Raw genomic sequence first — 14,402 nt, 5'->3', positions numbered from 1 at the left:
CAGCCTGTCCTATCTTTCTGCCCATCTGTTCTGTTCATGTGACCAGGTAGGGGATTGGAATAGACGAGAATCCTGCTCCCCAGAATGTGTGATTCATGCTGATGTCTAAACTCCGTCCGCTCAGGAGAACATCCCAGATAGATGAAATGCGGGGGAGGAGACATGTGCTAACCTTGGTCAATCAAAGTGAAACTGGCCTAACTTTAGATCTAGTGTGTCCACTTTTGAAAGTCTTTGGGCTGAGAGCAATCCATTTCATAAATTATAATGGTTCATCTTTCAGGTCAGACTGGACGCTCTTTCAAAAATTAACTTTGTACGATGTGGCATGAGTGGGGTACACACACTGTGCCCTTACACGTGTCTTGGGTTTGGGGGAGAGAGGATCTTCAGTCAATCAGTAGGTTAAGTAAATAGTTATTCTATCTATCACTCGGCATCCCCCTTACACCTTCACTTCTCCATTTGCAACCATTGTCCCCTAATAGCTTCTACCCAGAATCCTTTGTGTCTCAGAGGAGGTGCTGCAGGAATCAATGCAGTGGTTCATAAGCTAGAAGCACCCCATGGAGAGACGTAGGCTATATCTGCGCTACAGACTTTCTAGCGGCACTGCTGTACCACTACAGCTGTGCTTCTGTAAGGTCTCCCGTGCAGCCGCTCTTTGCCAGCAGGAGAGACCTCTCCTGTCGACATAGCGCTGTCCACACGAGCACTTTTGTCGGTGAAATTTGTGTTGGTCCTGGGTGTGTGTTTTTCAAACCTGACTGACAAAAGATTTACCGAAAAAAGTGATATTGTAGACCAAGCCTCAGAGCTTCAAGTAGTAGAAGATCAGAGACATGCTAGAGAAACAGGCTCATAGTTTCCTTAATTCTTGTGAGCCACAGATTGAGAGTGACTGCCCATGGAACGTTTTCAGTGATCTGGAGGGGCTGGAGTGAGGGGTTTCAATTATGCTAATTTCATTAGGCTTTATGGATGCTGTTTTCTGAGTTTCCCCCATGTGCCACTTAGAAAGAGCCCCACAATGTTCCAGTAAACATTCACAAAATCTTTTAAACATTGATTAACAGTAACGGCTTTATTATGCAATGAAAACTCCTCAAAACACAGCTTGTGGGAGCTCAATAAAATGGGAGGAGAGCTTTCTAAATTTTTTTTAAACTATTTATTTAGGAAGTTTTAACAAGTTTACAGATCCTTGTCCTGTAAATGTCAGAAACAAAACAAACATTACAACAATTAGCTTTTGTGTAAAGAGACGCTATCTAGGAATATAGTCACTAGCTCTTTCCTAGCTAACAGGGTGTTACCATATTACAGAGTGACCATCATTACAATACCTGTGTTGCTTCTAGTGACTTTATGAAATGGAGTGAAATCTCTATGCACATGTAGTTAACAGACCAGGTATCTCTCTCAAATATTAATATTAAAAAAAAACAAAAAACAAAAAACAGTTGGATAGTTGTGCTAGGAGCTTCTTTTCTTTTTGCAGGTGAACTCTGAATACTGAATAAAAAGTAACCCAATATTTAAGTGACTATCTGTCCCCTGTCTATTTTGCTGGGCACGTAATCAGTGTGTCAATTTTTCCAGAACCACAACCTCTTATATTTATATATAATTAATTTTGGAACCATTCCTCAGTGGTTGGTCTATTTTTCTTTTTCCAATGAGAAGCTAGCAATGGCCAAGCAGCTACTAGCAGATGAGAGATTAATTCTTCATTTCCTTTCAGGGGTGCTGGAACAATTTGTATAGTGGGGGTGCTGAGATCCATAGAACCAAACTGCAAACCCTGTACATAATGGAAACCACTTCAAGCCAGGGGTTGTGGCAGCACCCCCAGCACCCCTAGTTCCAGCACTGATGTTTCCTTTGTGTGACCATATCCCCTAAGAAGCCCCAGGAGGATTACCAAAGGATCATTTGGTAATAAATATTCAACCATTTGTGATATTTGGTTACAAATTGCATCCCGATATTCTCTAATGACTGGACATGTCCACCATATATGCATGAAATCTCCTTTTTCGCCAGTTTCTCCAACGTTTCCCCCCATTCAGTCTTTCTCTATTTTTTGACTTTGGTCTAAGTGTTTGTATGGTTGGGGCCATTGAAACAGTATTTTAAATAATTTTTCTTTTTTAGTGCTACAGACTGAGGTTGCTGGTCCTCTTTTCCACATCAAACCCTATTCCTCTGAAGTAATTTGTCTGTCCACATCCTCGTCCCAGCGTGTCATATATCAACACTTTTTTGTGAGGAACATTGTCTGGAAAGATTGATATAAAATAGTTATAATTTTTTTTTGTTTCCTAATTGACCAGACTCCATTGCTTCTATTAAAGGTAGCTTTCTGTAATCAGCTTTTCTAGAGCACTGAGAAGCAGAATGCATGACTTAAAATGGGGGAGCTTTAAACACTGGCTGGTCAGGCTATGACTGAAGGTGGGGGTACCTCTTAGCTGAAGGTGTTTGCACAAGTGCAAATGGCTGTGGATTGGCGGTTGCATTCAATAGACTATGTTGTTTCTATAGAATTCCTTCCTAGCCAATGGTCTTCAGCCACAGCAATTTAGAATAACAAGCATTCAGACATGTTAGTATAAATCAAAAGTTTTGGCAAGGATCCCTCCACGTAGGGTGCCCCAGCCAACCATTTTTATCCCGAGGTGCTCCTTCCTACAAAGTGTGTTGCTTGGACAGCACTTCAGAATAATTGTGGTGTGCTGTCCATTCTCTAGGAGTCAGTTTCAGCATGCTGGGGAGCTGGCATGGGTCAATGGTGAGAAACTGGGAATTCTCTGCTTATGGAAATTTCTGGTGTGTGGCTCCCAACTAGTTGCAAGGGATAATAAAAGGGCAGAAGTATGGTCTCTGCTCTCCCTTACACACGTTGTTGCTGTAGCAAGTGGCGCTGTACTAAATAATCCGAGGTGGGTGTTCCTCATAGGGAGAGTTTATACAAATCAGTGACCTTCTATTGAGGGCACAGTGGCACACGTAAACTCCAACTCTGCAAACATTTAGGCCGGGTCTACGCTACGAACTTACATCAGTATAACTGTCGCTCAGGGGTGTGAAAAATCCCCACACTTGGGCGATGTAGTGATACCGAGCTAACCCCCGGTGTAGACAGCACTATGTCGACAGGAGAAGCTGCCGCCTCTGAGAGGTGGATGAACTATGCCGATGGGAGAAGCTCTTCACTAAAGTGTGACAGCAGCGAGGCTGCACTGCTGCAGCGCTGTACGTGTAGACAAACCCATGTGCTTAACTTTATGCATGTGCATAGCTTTGTTGAACTCAGTGGGAGGTCTTGTGAGTAAAATTATGCATGTATGAGTTTGCAGAATCCTTGCCGAGTTGCCTTTTCCCGCATCTTCTAGCATGCAAGCCTGCCTCTTCTTCACAGGAGAACCACAGTCATCACAACTGGGCTCCATCTCGTGCTCTAGTCAAGGCTTCTTGACTGCTTTAGCCATAGCCATTGCATCGTTGAGGCTAAATGTCTTGTACTAGTGACACAGCAAGAGGTAATGAAGTATGTGGCACTGGAGGAGCTTCTTTTGGTTGGGGTCTCACAATATGTGAGCAAAGTTGACCCTTCATTTCACCCTTTTGCATGCACAAGAGGCTCATAAAGTAGGTTCCTTCAACTTCGTGCACTGCGTGATTGTTATTGTTTCATTCATGTGAAAGATGCTCCGAGATTTAAGAACAGAATTCAGATTCCTTAGAGGATGTATGACAGGTGAAAATCGGAACTTGTCATCTGGAGAATTCTGAAGCCACCCAGAGTGGCAGATTAGCAAATGGGTGATGGACTTATTTAGAAGCTGAACCTCGTTTGCAGAATTTGATCAAGATGATAAGTATTGCCACTGAGATGCCATGATATACATAGTGTCAGCATGAAAGATTAGCAAAATCCCTATTTGCTGGGCTGTCAATACACCCGATCCCTAACTTGTGCACTAAAAGGTGATCAATAACAAGGGAGGTGTATGACAAAAAATTCACTTCCATTGGATGTGAGGCTTTCACCCCTAAAAATATGTTCTAGCTGGGTATCGAGTGAGCTGGCCATTCTTCCCCTGGCCTGAGGAAGGGAAGAGAAGGTACCAGCTCCTCCCTTTGCTGTACAGCTTATTGGAGGACAGCTTGGTCTCCTTGCCTCACCCCCCACCAGTTTGAGGAAGAGTAGATAGAGGTAGCTCAACTGCAAGTTCATTGGCTTGAGGGGGGAGGGGTAAGGAGAAACACTAGTGTGTGGTTCTGGGGGAATAGTTCAGATGAACTATTGAGGAATCCCAAATGTTAGGAATATCTGTGATTTTTACCAAAACTTGCTGTGCCTTGTCCACTGGTTAAAACAAAACAAAACCAACCAAACAAAAAAACAACAACCAATTGACTTACGCCTTGTCTATATGAGAAAGTTATACTTGTTTAACTTAAATCTATTTTTAAACCAATTCAGTTAAACCAGTATAAACCACTGTGTAAAAGTTTATTTTGGTTTAAGAGTTGGCCTACTTAGGCTGTGTCTACACTATCAATTATGTTGGTGTAACTTATGTCACTCAGAGGTGTGAATAAGCCATCCCTCTGAGCGACACAAGTTACACTGACCTAAGCACTGGTGAGGACAGCGCTATGTTGGTGGAGCTTCTCCCACTGACCTAGCTACTGCTGCTCGTTGGGGGTGGATTAATTAAGCCGATGGAGAGCTCTCTCCAATTGGCTTAGTGCGGCTACTCTAGGGAGCTCACAACGGTGCAGCTGCATCTGTACAGCTGAACCGCTGTAAGCTCTCTAGTGTAGCCATAGCCTTAGGTTTAGCTTAAACCGACTCTTAACTGACTTCAGCTAAACTGAAATAACTCAGGTTTCAACCAAAATAAGAGTGTCCACGCAGCCTTTTGCACCAGTTTAACAAAATCAGACCTTTAGTCAAAGTGTTGCAACTTTCTTGTGCAGACAAGGCCTTATTGTGTTGAACTCATTTACCTATAGGGGAGGAAAAAGGAAGGTACAACAGCAAAATTTTTGTTGTACCCTTGTGAAAATTATTATAATATAACACTTCTAAAATACTACTAACTAAGGGTCTCTGTGTCTTACCAAACACTGAAGTTACTGGAAAACATCACTGTGAAGTTTGGAAGGTAAATATTCCCATTTCACAGGTGGGTTACTTGTCCAAGGTGACAGATCTGGGGATTAGAATCCAGGAGTCCTGTGCTCTCCCCTATGCTTGTCTAACAAGTCCTGCTTTCTTTGTTTGTTTGTTTGTTTGTTTGTTTAAATGCAGAAAAGCTGGCTGACCGTAAATTGAATGTGGCAGAAGTGACACAGTCTGAAATTGGTCAGAAGCAAAAGCTGCAGACAGTTCTGGAAGCTGTCCATGATTTACTCCGACCCCACGGCTGGACAATCAAATGGAATGTCGACTGTAAGTGCCATGTGCAAAAAAGTCTGCTTTGAAGTGAGACTGTGTCATGTTCATGAATGCAGAGGAAATGATTTTCTGCTGCCCATTTCAGAAATGCAGCATCCATCCTGGTAACCAATAACTTGATCACATATTCTGTGCTGCAGTGTTTTTACAGACTACTAATAGTAATGTATATGTGTAGTCCATATATATAGCATGAGAAGGTTGTTGTTATACCATATACCCTCCTACCTCTATAGCTCTGGTTCGAACTCCTTCAGATGAGGAGGGTTATGTCATAATTGGTCTTCTTGTAGTGTGTCATTTCTTTAAGCATATATTATCATTAAAACATTATTTGCTGAATCTCTATAGATCTGAGAAACTTGTTAGCCTCTCAAGATAGAGACTTAAGAGCTTGGACCCATTCATTCATTCTAGGATGTCCAGTTTAGAGACCAAAACAACGAGGAGTCCTTGTGGTACCTTAGAGACTAACAAATTTATTTGGGCATAAGCTTTTGTGAGCTAAAACCCACTTCATCAGATGCATGGAGTGGAAAATACAGTAGAGAGGTATAAATACACAGCATATGAAAAGATGCAAACACTAATTTTTCCCCCTGCTGATACTCACACCTTCTTGTCAACTGTTTGAAATGGGCCACCTTGATTACATTGAACTCATTAGCACTACAAAAGTGACCCCTCCACTTGGTAAGGCAGCTCCCATCTTTTCATATGCTGTGTATTTATACCTCTCTACTGTATTTTCCACTCCATGCATCTGATGAAGTGGGTTTTAGCCCATGAAAGCTTATGCCCAAATAAATTTGTTAGTCTTTAAGGTGCCACAAGGACTCCTTGTTGTTTTTGCTGATACAGACTAACACGGCTACCGCTCTGAAACCTGTTTAGAGATACTATTTCTGATGGAGTAAGCAGAAAGAACATCCCTTTAAAGTGTGGCCCTTTATCTACAAAAGAATTTGTGATGTGTTTCCACCCAGGGAGTGAACCATGTTAATGTGGCTTATAAACAGGAACACCATAGCCTGTTTAATTTTGCTACAGATGTATTCCGGGTGGGCATTCTCAAGTGTAGGTCTGATTTAATACAGTTGAGCATATCTGAACTTGCTCGAGGAGTTGTGCTAATTCACTTTAATAGCCAATGCAATTCTGTACTTCTGTGGTGACTTTTATGAATATGCACTACTTTGTTGATCGACTCAGCTGTAGTTCTGAGGCTGTGCATACACCTAACTACTGTACACGGTTAGTACATGTAATATGCTCCCTCAGGTCCTTTACTCCTCCCTGAGGAGAGGGATGATCTGGGCACTGGTCTGGTTTCAACACCTGGCTCTACTTTTGACTTGTTTTGTGACTTTGGTCAATCGGTTCCCCTCTGTTACCATATCTGTAAAGTGGGGATAATATTTCACCAGTGGACACAGGTGAATTGAATTCTTATTGTTTGTAAAATTGTTTTGAGATCATTATGTGAAAGGCCTAAAGTGTTGCCTTGCTAACCAATAAAGTTTTTCAACCTTTTTTTCCACCCCCTAAAGGCTGGTTGTTTAAAATCTGTTTTCGACTTGTGTTTTTTACTTCAGCAATCCATGGCAAGAATCTAATTTCCATTCTCCACCTTCTGGTAGCTTTGGCCATGCATTTCCGGGCTCCCATCCGACTTCCTGAGCACGTTTCTGTGCAAGTGGTAGTTGTAAGGGTAAGTATGAACTCCCAAGTATAGTTGTGTCATAATGGCTGCCATCCATCACCCTGATCACTCATCTTATATGCTGCAACCTCCCCCCCACCCCCACCCCCCCCCAGCCCCATCTCTTTCTTAGTTATTTAGCTAAGCCCTCCCCTGTGGTATTCAGGAGGCCAGAGTGGATGGTCACAGTGTTCCCTTCTGGCCTCAGAATCTATGAATCTTACAATCCTTTATGATGTGTTCACAAGGTACCTAGAACAATACATCCCTAATAATGGTCGGGGCCTCCAGTTGCTATTGTCATACAAAAAAATTAGTAGTGTATAATGGAATTTGCATGTCAGAGAGCTCCATTTGTTGGCTTTTTACTAAAGGTAAATTATTGTTACCTCCTGCTCGTTGAAGAGGGAACCATTCAAACAGAAACAACACCAGGATCTGGGGAGAGGTTTAGAATCTGTTTTTTGGAAGCCCGTTGTGTTTCCCAGGGTCCAGTTCGTCATGTCAGTTGTGACACTCTGGTTCCTTTGGTTCTGCATTTTGACCTTGATCATGGTCATTCACAGCTCCGTTCCTCTGTTTGCTCTGCTCAATTAGAGAGATGGGATTAGACCCTGACTTCTAATCTCCTGCTCTAGACATTGCAACAGTCCTTTCTGTCTTTGCTGCCTGGTCCTGGCTTTTTTGCCCATTTCTCATGGTCCACAAAGAGCATTTTGCTACTGCAGGGCATTCTCACTCTTGTTTTTTGTCTCAGTTTCCATCATAACTCATTCACTCTTCACCTGGGCCACATGGTTCTCTCTGGCCGATGAAGCTGCAAAAGCCCTAAAATGGGTCCTGTACAACTACTGTCCTACCAATCCAAGACTACTTCTGGCTGGCTGCTTTCTCATGTCCTGCTTTAAATGTTCAGTGTGATGGTCCATGCGGTTGTAACGTATGCACAGCTGACGGCATTGACTGTGGATTTGGCAGGTAGTGTGAGGTCACCCCTGCTGTAGTAGGATTCATTTCAGGAGTACAGTCTTAGATTGGGCGGAGCTAGCATGATTCTGCACACTCCCAGCTGCAGTGTAGACCTACCGTGGAGGGAGAAGGGGGATGTGTGTATGTACGTGTGCGCACTATCTATGTATGTCACTTTACTGAGAAACTTCTTTATATTTACTATCCTGCTGCTACTATCCTGTAATATTTTAAAATACAGTATACTATCCTGTATTTTAAGAGTTTGAGTGAGGTGTAAAATATTTGTAGTTGAACTTGTACGTGATTCAGTCTTAAGGAAATATATACCAGTTCAATAACGTGTCAGTTTTTAAAGCATGTGTCAGCATTGATAACATTTTAAATAATACATATTAATAATAATAATGTATTGTCTGCATTGTATTGCCGAGAGGCCCCAGTAACAATCAGAGCCCCATTAGACGAGGTGCTGTAGAAACAGGGTAATAGATGGCCCCTCCCCTGATCCTGCAAACACTTTTATATGCATTCAAGGGGATCACTGAACATCATGGAAAGTGATTGGAGTATGTAACCTTCTCCAGAATTTGACCTTCATTTAAGAAAAGATGCGAGAAGTGACAGTCAGTGGGACTTAAACTCTTAAATCGCTTAGGCACTTTCGACATTTTTACCCCTTAGAAAAGTCTTACCTTGAATTAGTTCAGCTGATGCAAACCCCTAATGTAGACTCAGTTAAACTAGTTTAACCCTTGCTTAAAATTGGCTTAGCTTAGTTTCGTAATTTACCAACATAAGCCTTATTTGTTTGAAGCCTTTTCTACATGACAAATGCTTTGCCGGTAAAGCAGTACCAGCAGAGCCCCCTAGTGTAGACACATCTTACAGCAACAGAAGGAATTTTTCTGTTGGCATAGTAACACCACCTCCCCAGATCATATTAGCTATGTCAACAGAAGCCCTCTTCTGTTGATATAGCTGTATCTACACTGGGGGATTAGTTGGCATAGCTATAAGTGGCTAGAGGATGTTTGGGTTTTTTTTTTGTTTTTTGTTTTCACACCCCAACCAATTTAAGTATGCTAACAGAACTTCGTAGTTTAGACCTGGCCTAAGTATGTCCACTTTGGAATTTTGCATGGGTTAACTAAATCAGCTTTAAATTGATTTAGGCTGGGTCTCTTTGACAGATTTTTTTTTTTTTGGTCAGAATAGCAATGTTGGTCAGAGATGTGAAAAAAACCACACCTCCTAGCCAACATAGCTATGCTGGCACAACCCCTGATGTTGACAGAAGAGGGCTTCTGTCAACATAGCTAATGTCCTTTAGGGAGGTGGTGTTACTAAGCTGGCCGAAAAATGCCTTCTGTCAGCATAAGCTGTGTCTTCCTTAGGGGACTCTGCCAATATAGATATACTGGGAAAGCATTTGTGGTGTAGACAAGGTCTCACTTAAACTGGCTCGCCATTTCCAATATAGAAAAGTTCTAACAAACAATAGGAGGGAGAAATGGCAGGAAGGGTGAGGGTAGCAGGGATAAGATGATGAGGTTACATAGACCGGGTTAATTCACAACTTGATGATTTGGTTTCATTTAATTATTACTTTTTTAACCTCTGCCTGTTTCCATAGTGGTGTTAATTTAATAACCTGCCAGTTTCTACTTTTAAAAAAATCCTATATGTATTTCCAGTGTTTGTTTTTTGTTTTGTTTTTAAATTCTGCTGTAAGTTAGCTTCTTTTCTTTTCTTTATTACTACATTTGCTGTTTTTTTCAATGGTGTGTTTTTTTCAGTTTTTTTTTTTTAAAAAATATCTAAATAATTCCAGCCATAGTGTTTGGACTTCTGTGGGTAAATGTACTCATTTGTGCCTGGTGTCTTAGGGATGTGGGATCCCTTATAGAAGTGTTTTGCCTTGTTTAAGGCTAAAAGTGTGAGTGGATTGGATTAGAGTAGAATTCCTGGCATTTACACGGCTGGTTCAGAGGTCTGCAAGGTAAACCTGCAGTAGCTTCCCTAGGGAGAGAACATGGTCAACTGTATAAAGCATGGGACTAGGAGTCAGGTTCGGTTCCTGGCTTTTGCTATGTGACTTTGGGCAGGTCACCTAGGGCCTGATTATTTGTTTTCTGAGATGCTGAGCACTCACAGCTACAACTGAGGTCAGTGTCTCTGAAAATCCTGCCTTACCTTCCTTATTTCTCAATGTCCCCAGGTTTTAGATGGGGATAACATATCCACGTTGATGAAGCACTTTGATCTATGGGTGAAAACTCTACAATAGTGCGAATTATTAACAACAAATAACCTGGAAGCCCCTCAGTGATCTAATAGGTCTTTTTCTTCTCTGGTTTCTATGAGCCTGCTCAATAAAATAAAACAAATTTACCATAGCACCATGCTGCAGGTGAGAGCAAGTAGTCTATGCAGGTCCTGAAAGATGTAATGCCCTTTCTACCGTTTCTTTAAAACATTGATTTGGATTTTAGGGGAGAGGCTAATGCTTTCCCATGCTGTCTGGATTCAGTTATTCAGTTAAAGGTGAGGACATGTAGGAACTGGAAAATCTGTGCAATTTGATCTGGGTTTATACCTCATAGACTTTTGAGTGCATGCTGCACTGTATACGCAGAATGCAACTTTATGTTTAAAACAGGTCTTTCTGCTTTCTCTCTCTTTGCAGGAAGAACTATAATCTCTGTACCACACATAGCAAGAAATGTATTTCACATGCCAGAGAAATTAGTACAGCATAAATGTATGCTTGCTACTTAATAACTGTATTGTGACAGACTCCACAAGATGGCAGTGTGTCTAACTTCAGGGTGGGTTGTTGCAAAATCAGTATGTATTGCCTCTTGAAATTGACCAGTGGTATTTTATTTTATCTCTTTTTTAAATGCTTTGCCTATGAAATATAAACTGTTTTTAGCATGACAATCTGACTTTTGCAGTTACTCATGAAGTCTTGAGCTCAAGTTAACTTGTTGTTTTGTATGACCCTATAAGTGGCTGCCTCGGATACTGAGTTAGCAGGGCTAAGGTTGCATTGCTGAGCAGCTTTAGTAGTTGAGTTGTTCAGCACTCAACCCCCGACCCCCCCCTCAAAAAAAGAGGAAACCCTGGATGTACTTGCCTAAAGCAGAAAACTGAAAATCCTGAGGGTTTGCTCCCAGCTGACTTCCCCCTCCTGAGTTTTAACTTTCATTTGAAAGATAAATTCACATCAGTTAATTTTTTTATAATAGAGCACTATTTTAAATCAGAAGAATATAGAAAGACTTATTCATAAATCATCATAATGACAGTGCTTAAGTCCACTGTGCATAGTTTCTGTGGGATTATATTCAAGGCTTACCTAGAGAGTCCATCTCTCTCCTAGTCCACTTAATGTCACAAATGTGCAGCACATCTGGCCTCAGTGCTACTAAAAGATTTTTGGGGTATCACTGAAATAATCCTCCAACAGCTGGAGTCCCAAGTCAAAGCCCGGAGATGAGGAACGTATGTGGTGTTCATGGAAAAATAAGTCTATTCAGTGACTGCAGTGTAAAGGGTCAGGACCAAACCTTGATCACTTGTGTCTGGGCTGGCCAGGTCCATGGGACTAGGTTCCAAAACTGCTGTAGGACCAGCATGCTCAGCTCCTAAAAATCAGCACTTTTCCCTCCAGTAACTGTTTCCAGCCAACCCAGGAGCAGGATTCACTTCTGTTCTTCTTCCTTTTTCACATTTAAGACCCATTATTCACCAGCTTTACTTTCTGAATTCATTCACTCACAGCTATTGCTTCCTGCCTCTGGGCTGTAAAGTGGTTGGTGGCTGCGGAAGCCCATCTAGGAAGCAGAGCAGAGGAACAATGGGCTGGAAACAAGTCAGCCGTTGCTTAGCACTCAGTGTTGGCACTCACTCAGAATTCCTTATTTGTCCATCCCTGTGGTCATCCCATCTTACATTATTAGACCATCCAGGCAGTAATCCTTTAGCTGCCTGATGGGTGCAGAATCGGATGTATTCATGAAGTGGTTTTGATGTGTTCTTTAGACACAGTGGGACAGATGCCCTCACTACAGCACAGGGCTAGGCCCTAGAGTGGAGACATGACAGCAAAATAGCAAGCGATAACAGCTGCTTCCAACATTGCTCCAGGCCAGGTTTGCTGGTTCACTAGAAACAGCAAAACTGTTCTTGTTTTGTGAAGAAGGGGTGGCAGGAAGGAATTCCTGCAATGGTTCTTGGGTTAAACAAAATGCTTCAGAGAGGGGTGCTTCTTTTTGGTGCTTTCCTCAATAACAACCATTTCTTTTTGATGTTTGTGGTTCAACTGTCAAGAATGAATGAGAGGGCATGGGAGGAATAGGAGGGTTTCATGCCGGGGGGTGGTTTGCCTTGTATACCAGAACTAGAGCTAGTCCTGAAGCAGCAATCCGAGTCATAAGTCTATTTGACAAGACTTGCTTGGGAGTCAGCAGCTGGGATCTGAGCTCTTTAAGACAGCATCTAAAGCAGTGAGAGAAAGAAAAGGAAAAAAAATTCTCTTCCTTCAGAGGGGAAATGATATATCCCTGAATTTTGTAGGGTACCTATGTAGTCTGTGGAAGGGCAAGTTATGAATGTAAGTAAGCAAGTAAAAACACTGGCTCTGCACTGAGTTAGAAAACTACCATATAGGAGGACCCAATTACAGCAATGAAGTGTGTCCCCAAGGCTCCAGCATGGCGCAGGGACATGCTTAAAGCTCAGCTTGGTCTTGTGTACAGTATAAAGGCCACGTTTTATCAGAGTCTGGGGAAACCTGTTTTGTAACTGGGTCTCACCATGCACTAGCTTTCTGTAGGGCAGAGCAGATCTTAGTCCTGCAGAAAATCATCCTGAAAAGTCCAGTAAAAGGGAAATAACTTCCATTATAAAATAGTCAGTCTTCCCCTGCTACAATTCCTTGGTGAATTGGTTACTCCTGAAAGAGAGCGACTGACTCAACCACATTTGGATTCCTGTGCTGGGCAAGCTTCCCTCACACACTGGTAGCTTTGCCAGTGCTCCTCAACCCTGACCTCTGGTAACAACCCTTGTTATCCCAGCCCCAGACCGCTCTGGGGCTGCCAATTCATTTAAACCATTCTCTGATGTTTGTGTCATGAGCAAATATCCACAGGGGGCTTCAGATGGGATTGACAAACTCTCTCTCTAATTTGTGATCTAGGCAGAATTTTGACGCCTGTCTCCTGAGGAGACTTGCTTGTGAATTTATAGGCTGCAGATATATGCGTCCTAAGCATTCATTTGGATGTCAGTCTGATAAATGCCACTGTGCTAAATCGTAACCCCCTGTGTCAATTGCCTTGCCCCATCTTTACAGAAACTTAATTTTAAAAGCTAGATAAAATGTGTGCACTCCTTTGGGACGCTAATGGGAGAGGAATGCTGCAGAACTCTTACGAACTCCTCCACTACAGTTCCAGTTTCTGACTTCTATATCTTGGTTTCCAGAAACGGGAAGGCCTTCTCCAGACGGCTCACATTACAGAGGAACTCACAACCACAACAGAGTAAGCAGGAAATCCTTATCCATCTGACAGAGGGGAGTGTGTGTGTGTGTGTGTGTGTGTGTGTGTGAGAGAGAGAGTGTAGGGGGTACGTATGGTGTATCGTTACTCAAAATGAAAGAGCATAAAAAATTCTGTTTACCAGATTAACCAACTCTGTGAAACCCTTAATGCACAACTTTTTTCATGCAGAAGCCACTTTATCACTGGAAATACATTGCAAAGGAAAAAAATTTCTCCTTAACAAGCCTGTGTGCCAAAAGATTTTAGCTATATCCTAATATATCACTGATGATCTTTGCGCAACAATTTTTTGCTGTCTCCCTTACCCCCTCTGTGTATAATCCATTTCTGTCCATCCTTATCACACCATGCTGTTAAAGGAGCAGTGTAGGGAATTTGGGGAGGATCAGCAAGATGCTTCCTTGGGACACCTCCTCAAAATGAACTAACTGCTTTCATACAAAAATTGAGTGTGGGAAGGATCTGTAAGGTTTCCCCATCCTTGTGCTGCACAGTGGGAGCCCAGCAGCATACTCCTTTTAATCTTTGCAGCTGGTCTACGTCACTTGCTGTTTTTACAGTTCTCCCAAAGCGAAAGGGATAGAAATGCACTTTGGCTAAAAAGTGAAAGCTCAGACTCTCCATCATGGGGCCTAAAGGCAGTGTTAACAAGGGGCTTACATGAGCCCTCTCCAGCTCATCA

At 42.2% G+C, this 14,402-nt stretch overlaps 1 protein-coding gene across 3 annotated transcripts in view; it reads left to right on the top strand.

Moving 5' to 3' along the window:
• Positions 1-14,402, top strand: part of PARVB (parvin beta) — a 98,726-nt gene that overhangs the window by 56,351 nt on the left and 27,973 nt on the right. For all 3 annotated transcript variants that reach the window (XM_075121360.1, XM_048825152.2, XM_048825159.2), the window contains exons 5-7: positions 5,327-5,467; positions 7,069-7,184; positions 13,641-13,699. In XM_075121360.1, coding sequence (XP_074977461.1) covers positions 5,327-5,467; positions 7,069-7,184; positions 13,641-13,699 — 316 coding nt within the window. The remainder of the gene's footprint in view (positions 1-5,326; positions 5,468-7,068; positions 7,185-13,640; positions 13,700-14,402) is intronic.

This window comes from Caretta caretta, chromosome 1 (assembly GCF_965140235.1).
Source record: "Caretta caretta isolate rCarCar2 chromosome 1, rCarCar1.hap1, whole genome shotgun sequence".
Lineage (NCBI taxonomy): Eukaryota > Metazoa > Chordata > Testudines > Cheloniidae > Caretta > Caretta caretta.
Note: the sequence above shows the minus strand (reverse complement) of the source record. Positions and strands in the feature narration are given on the sequence as shown.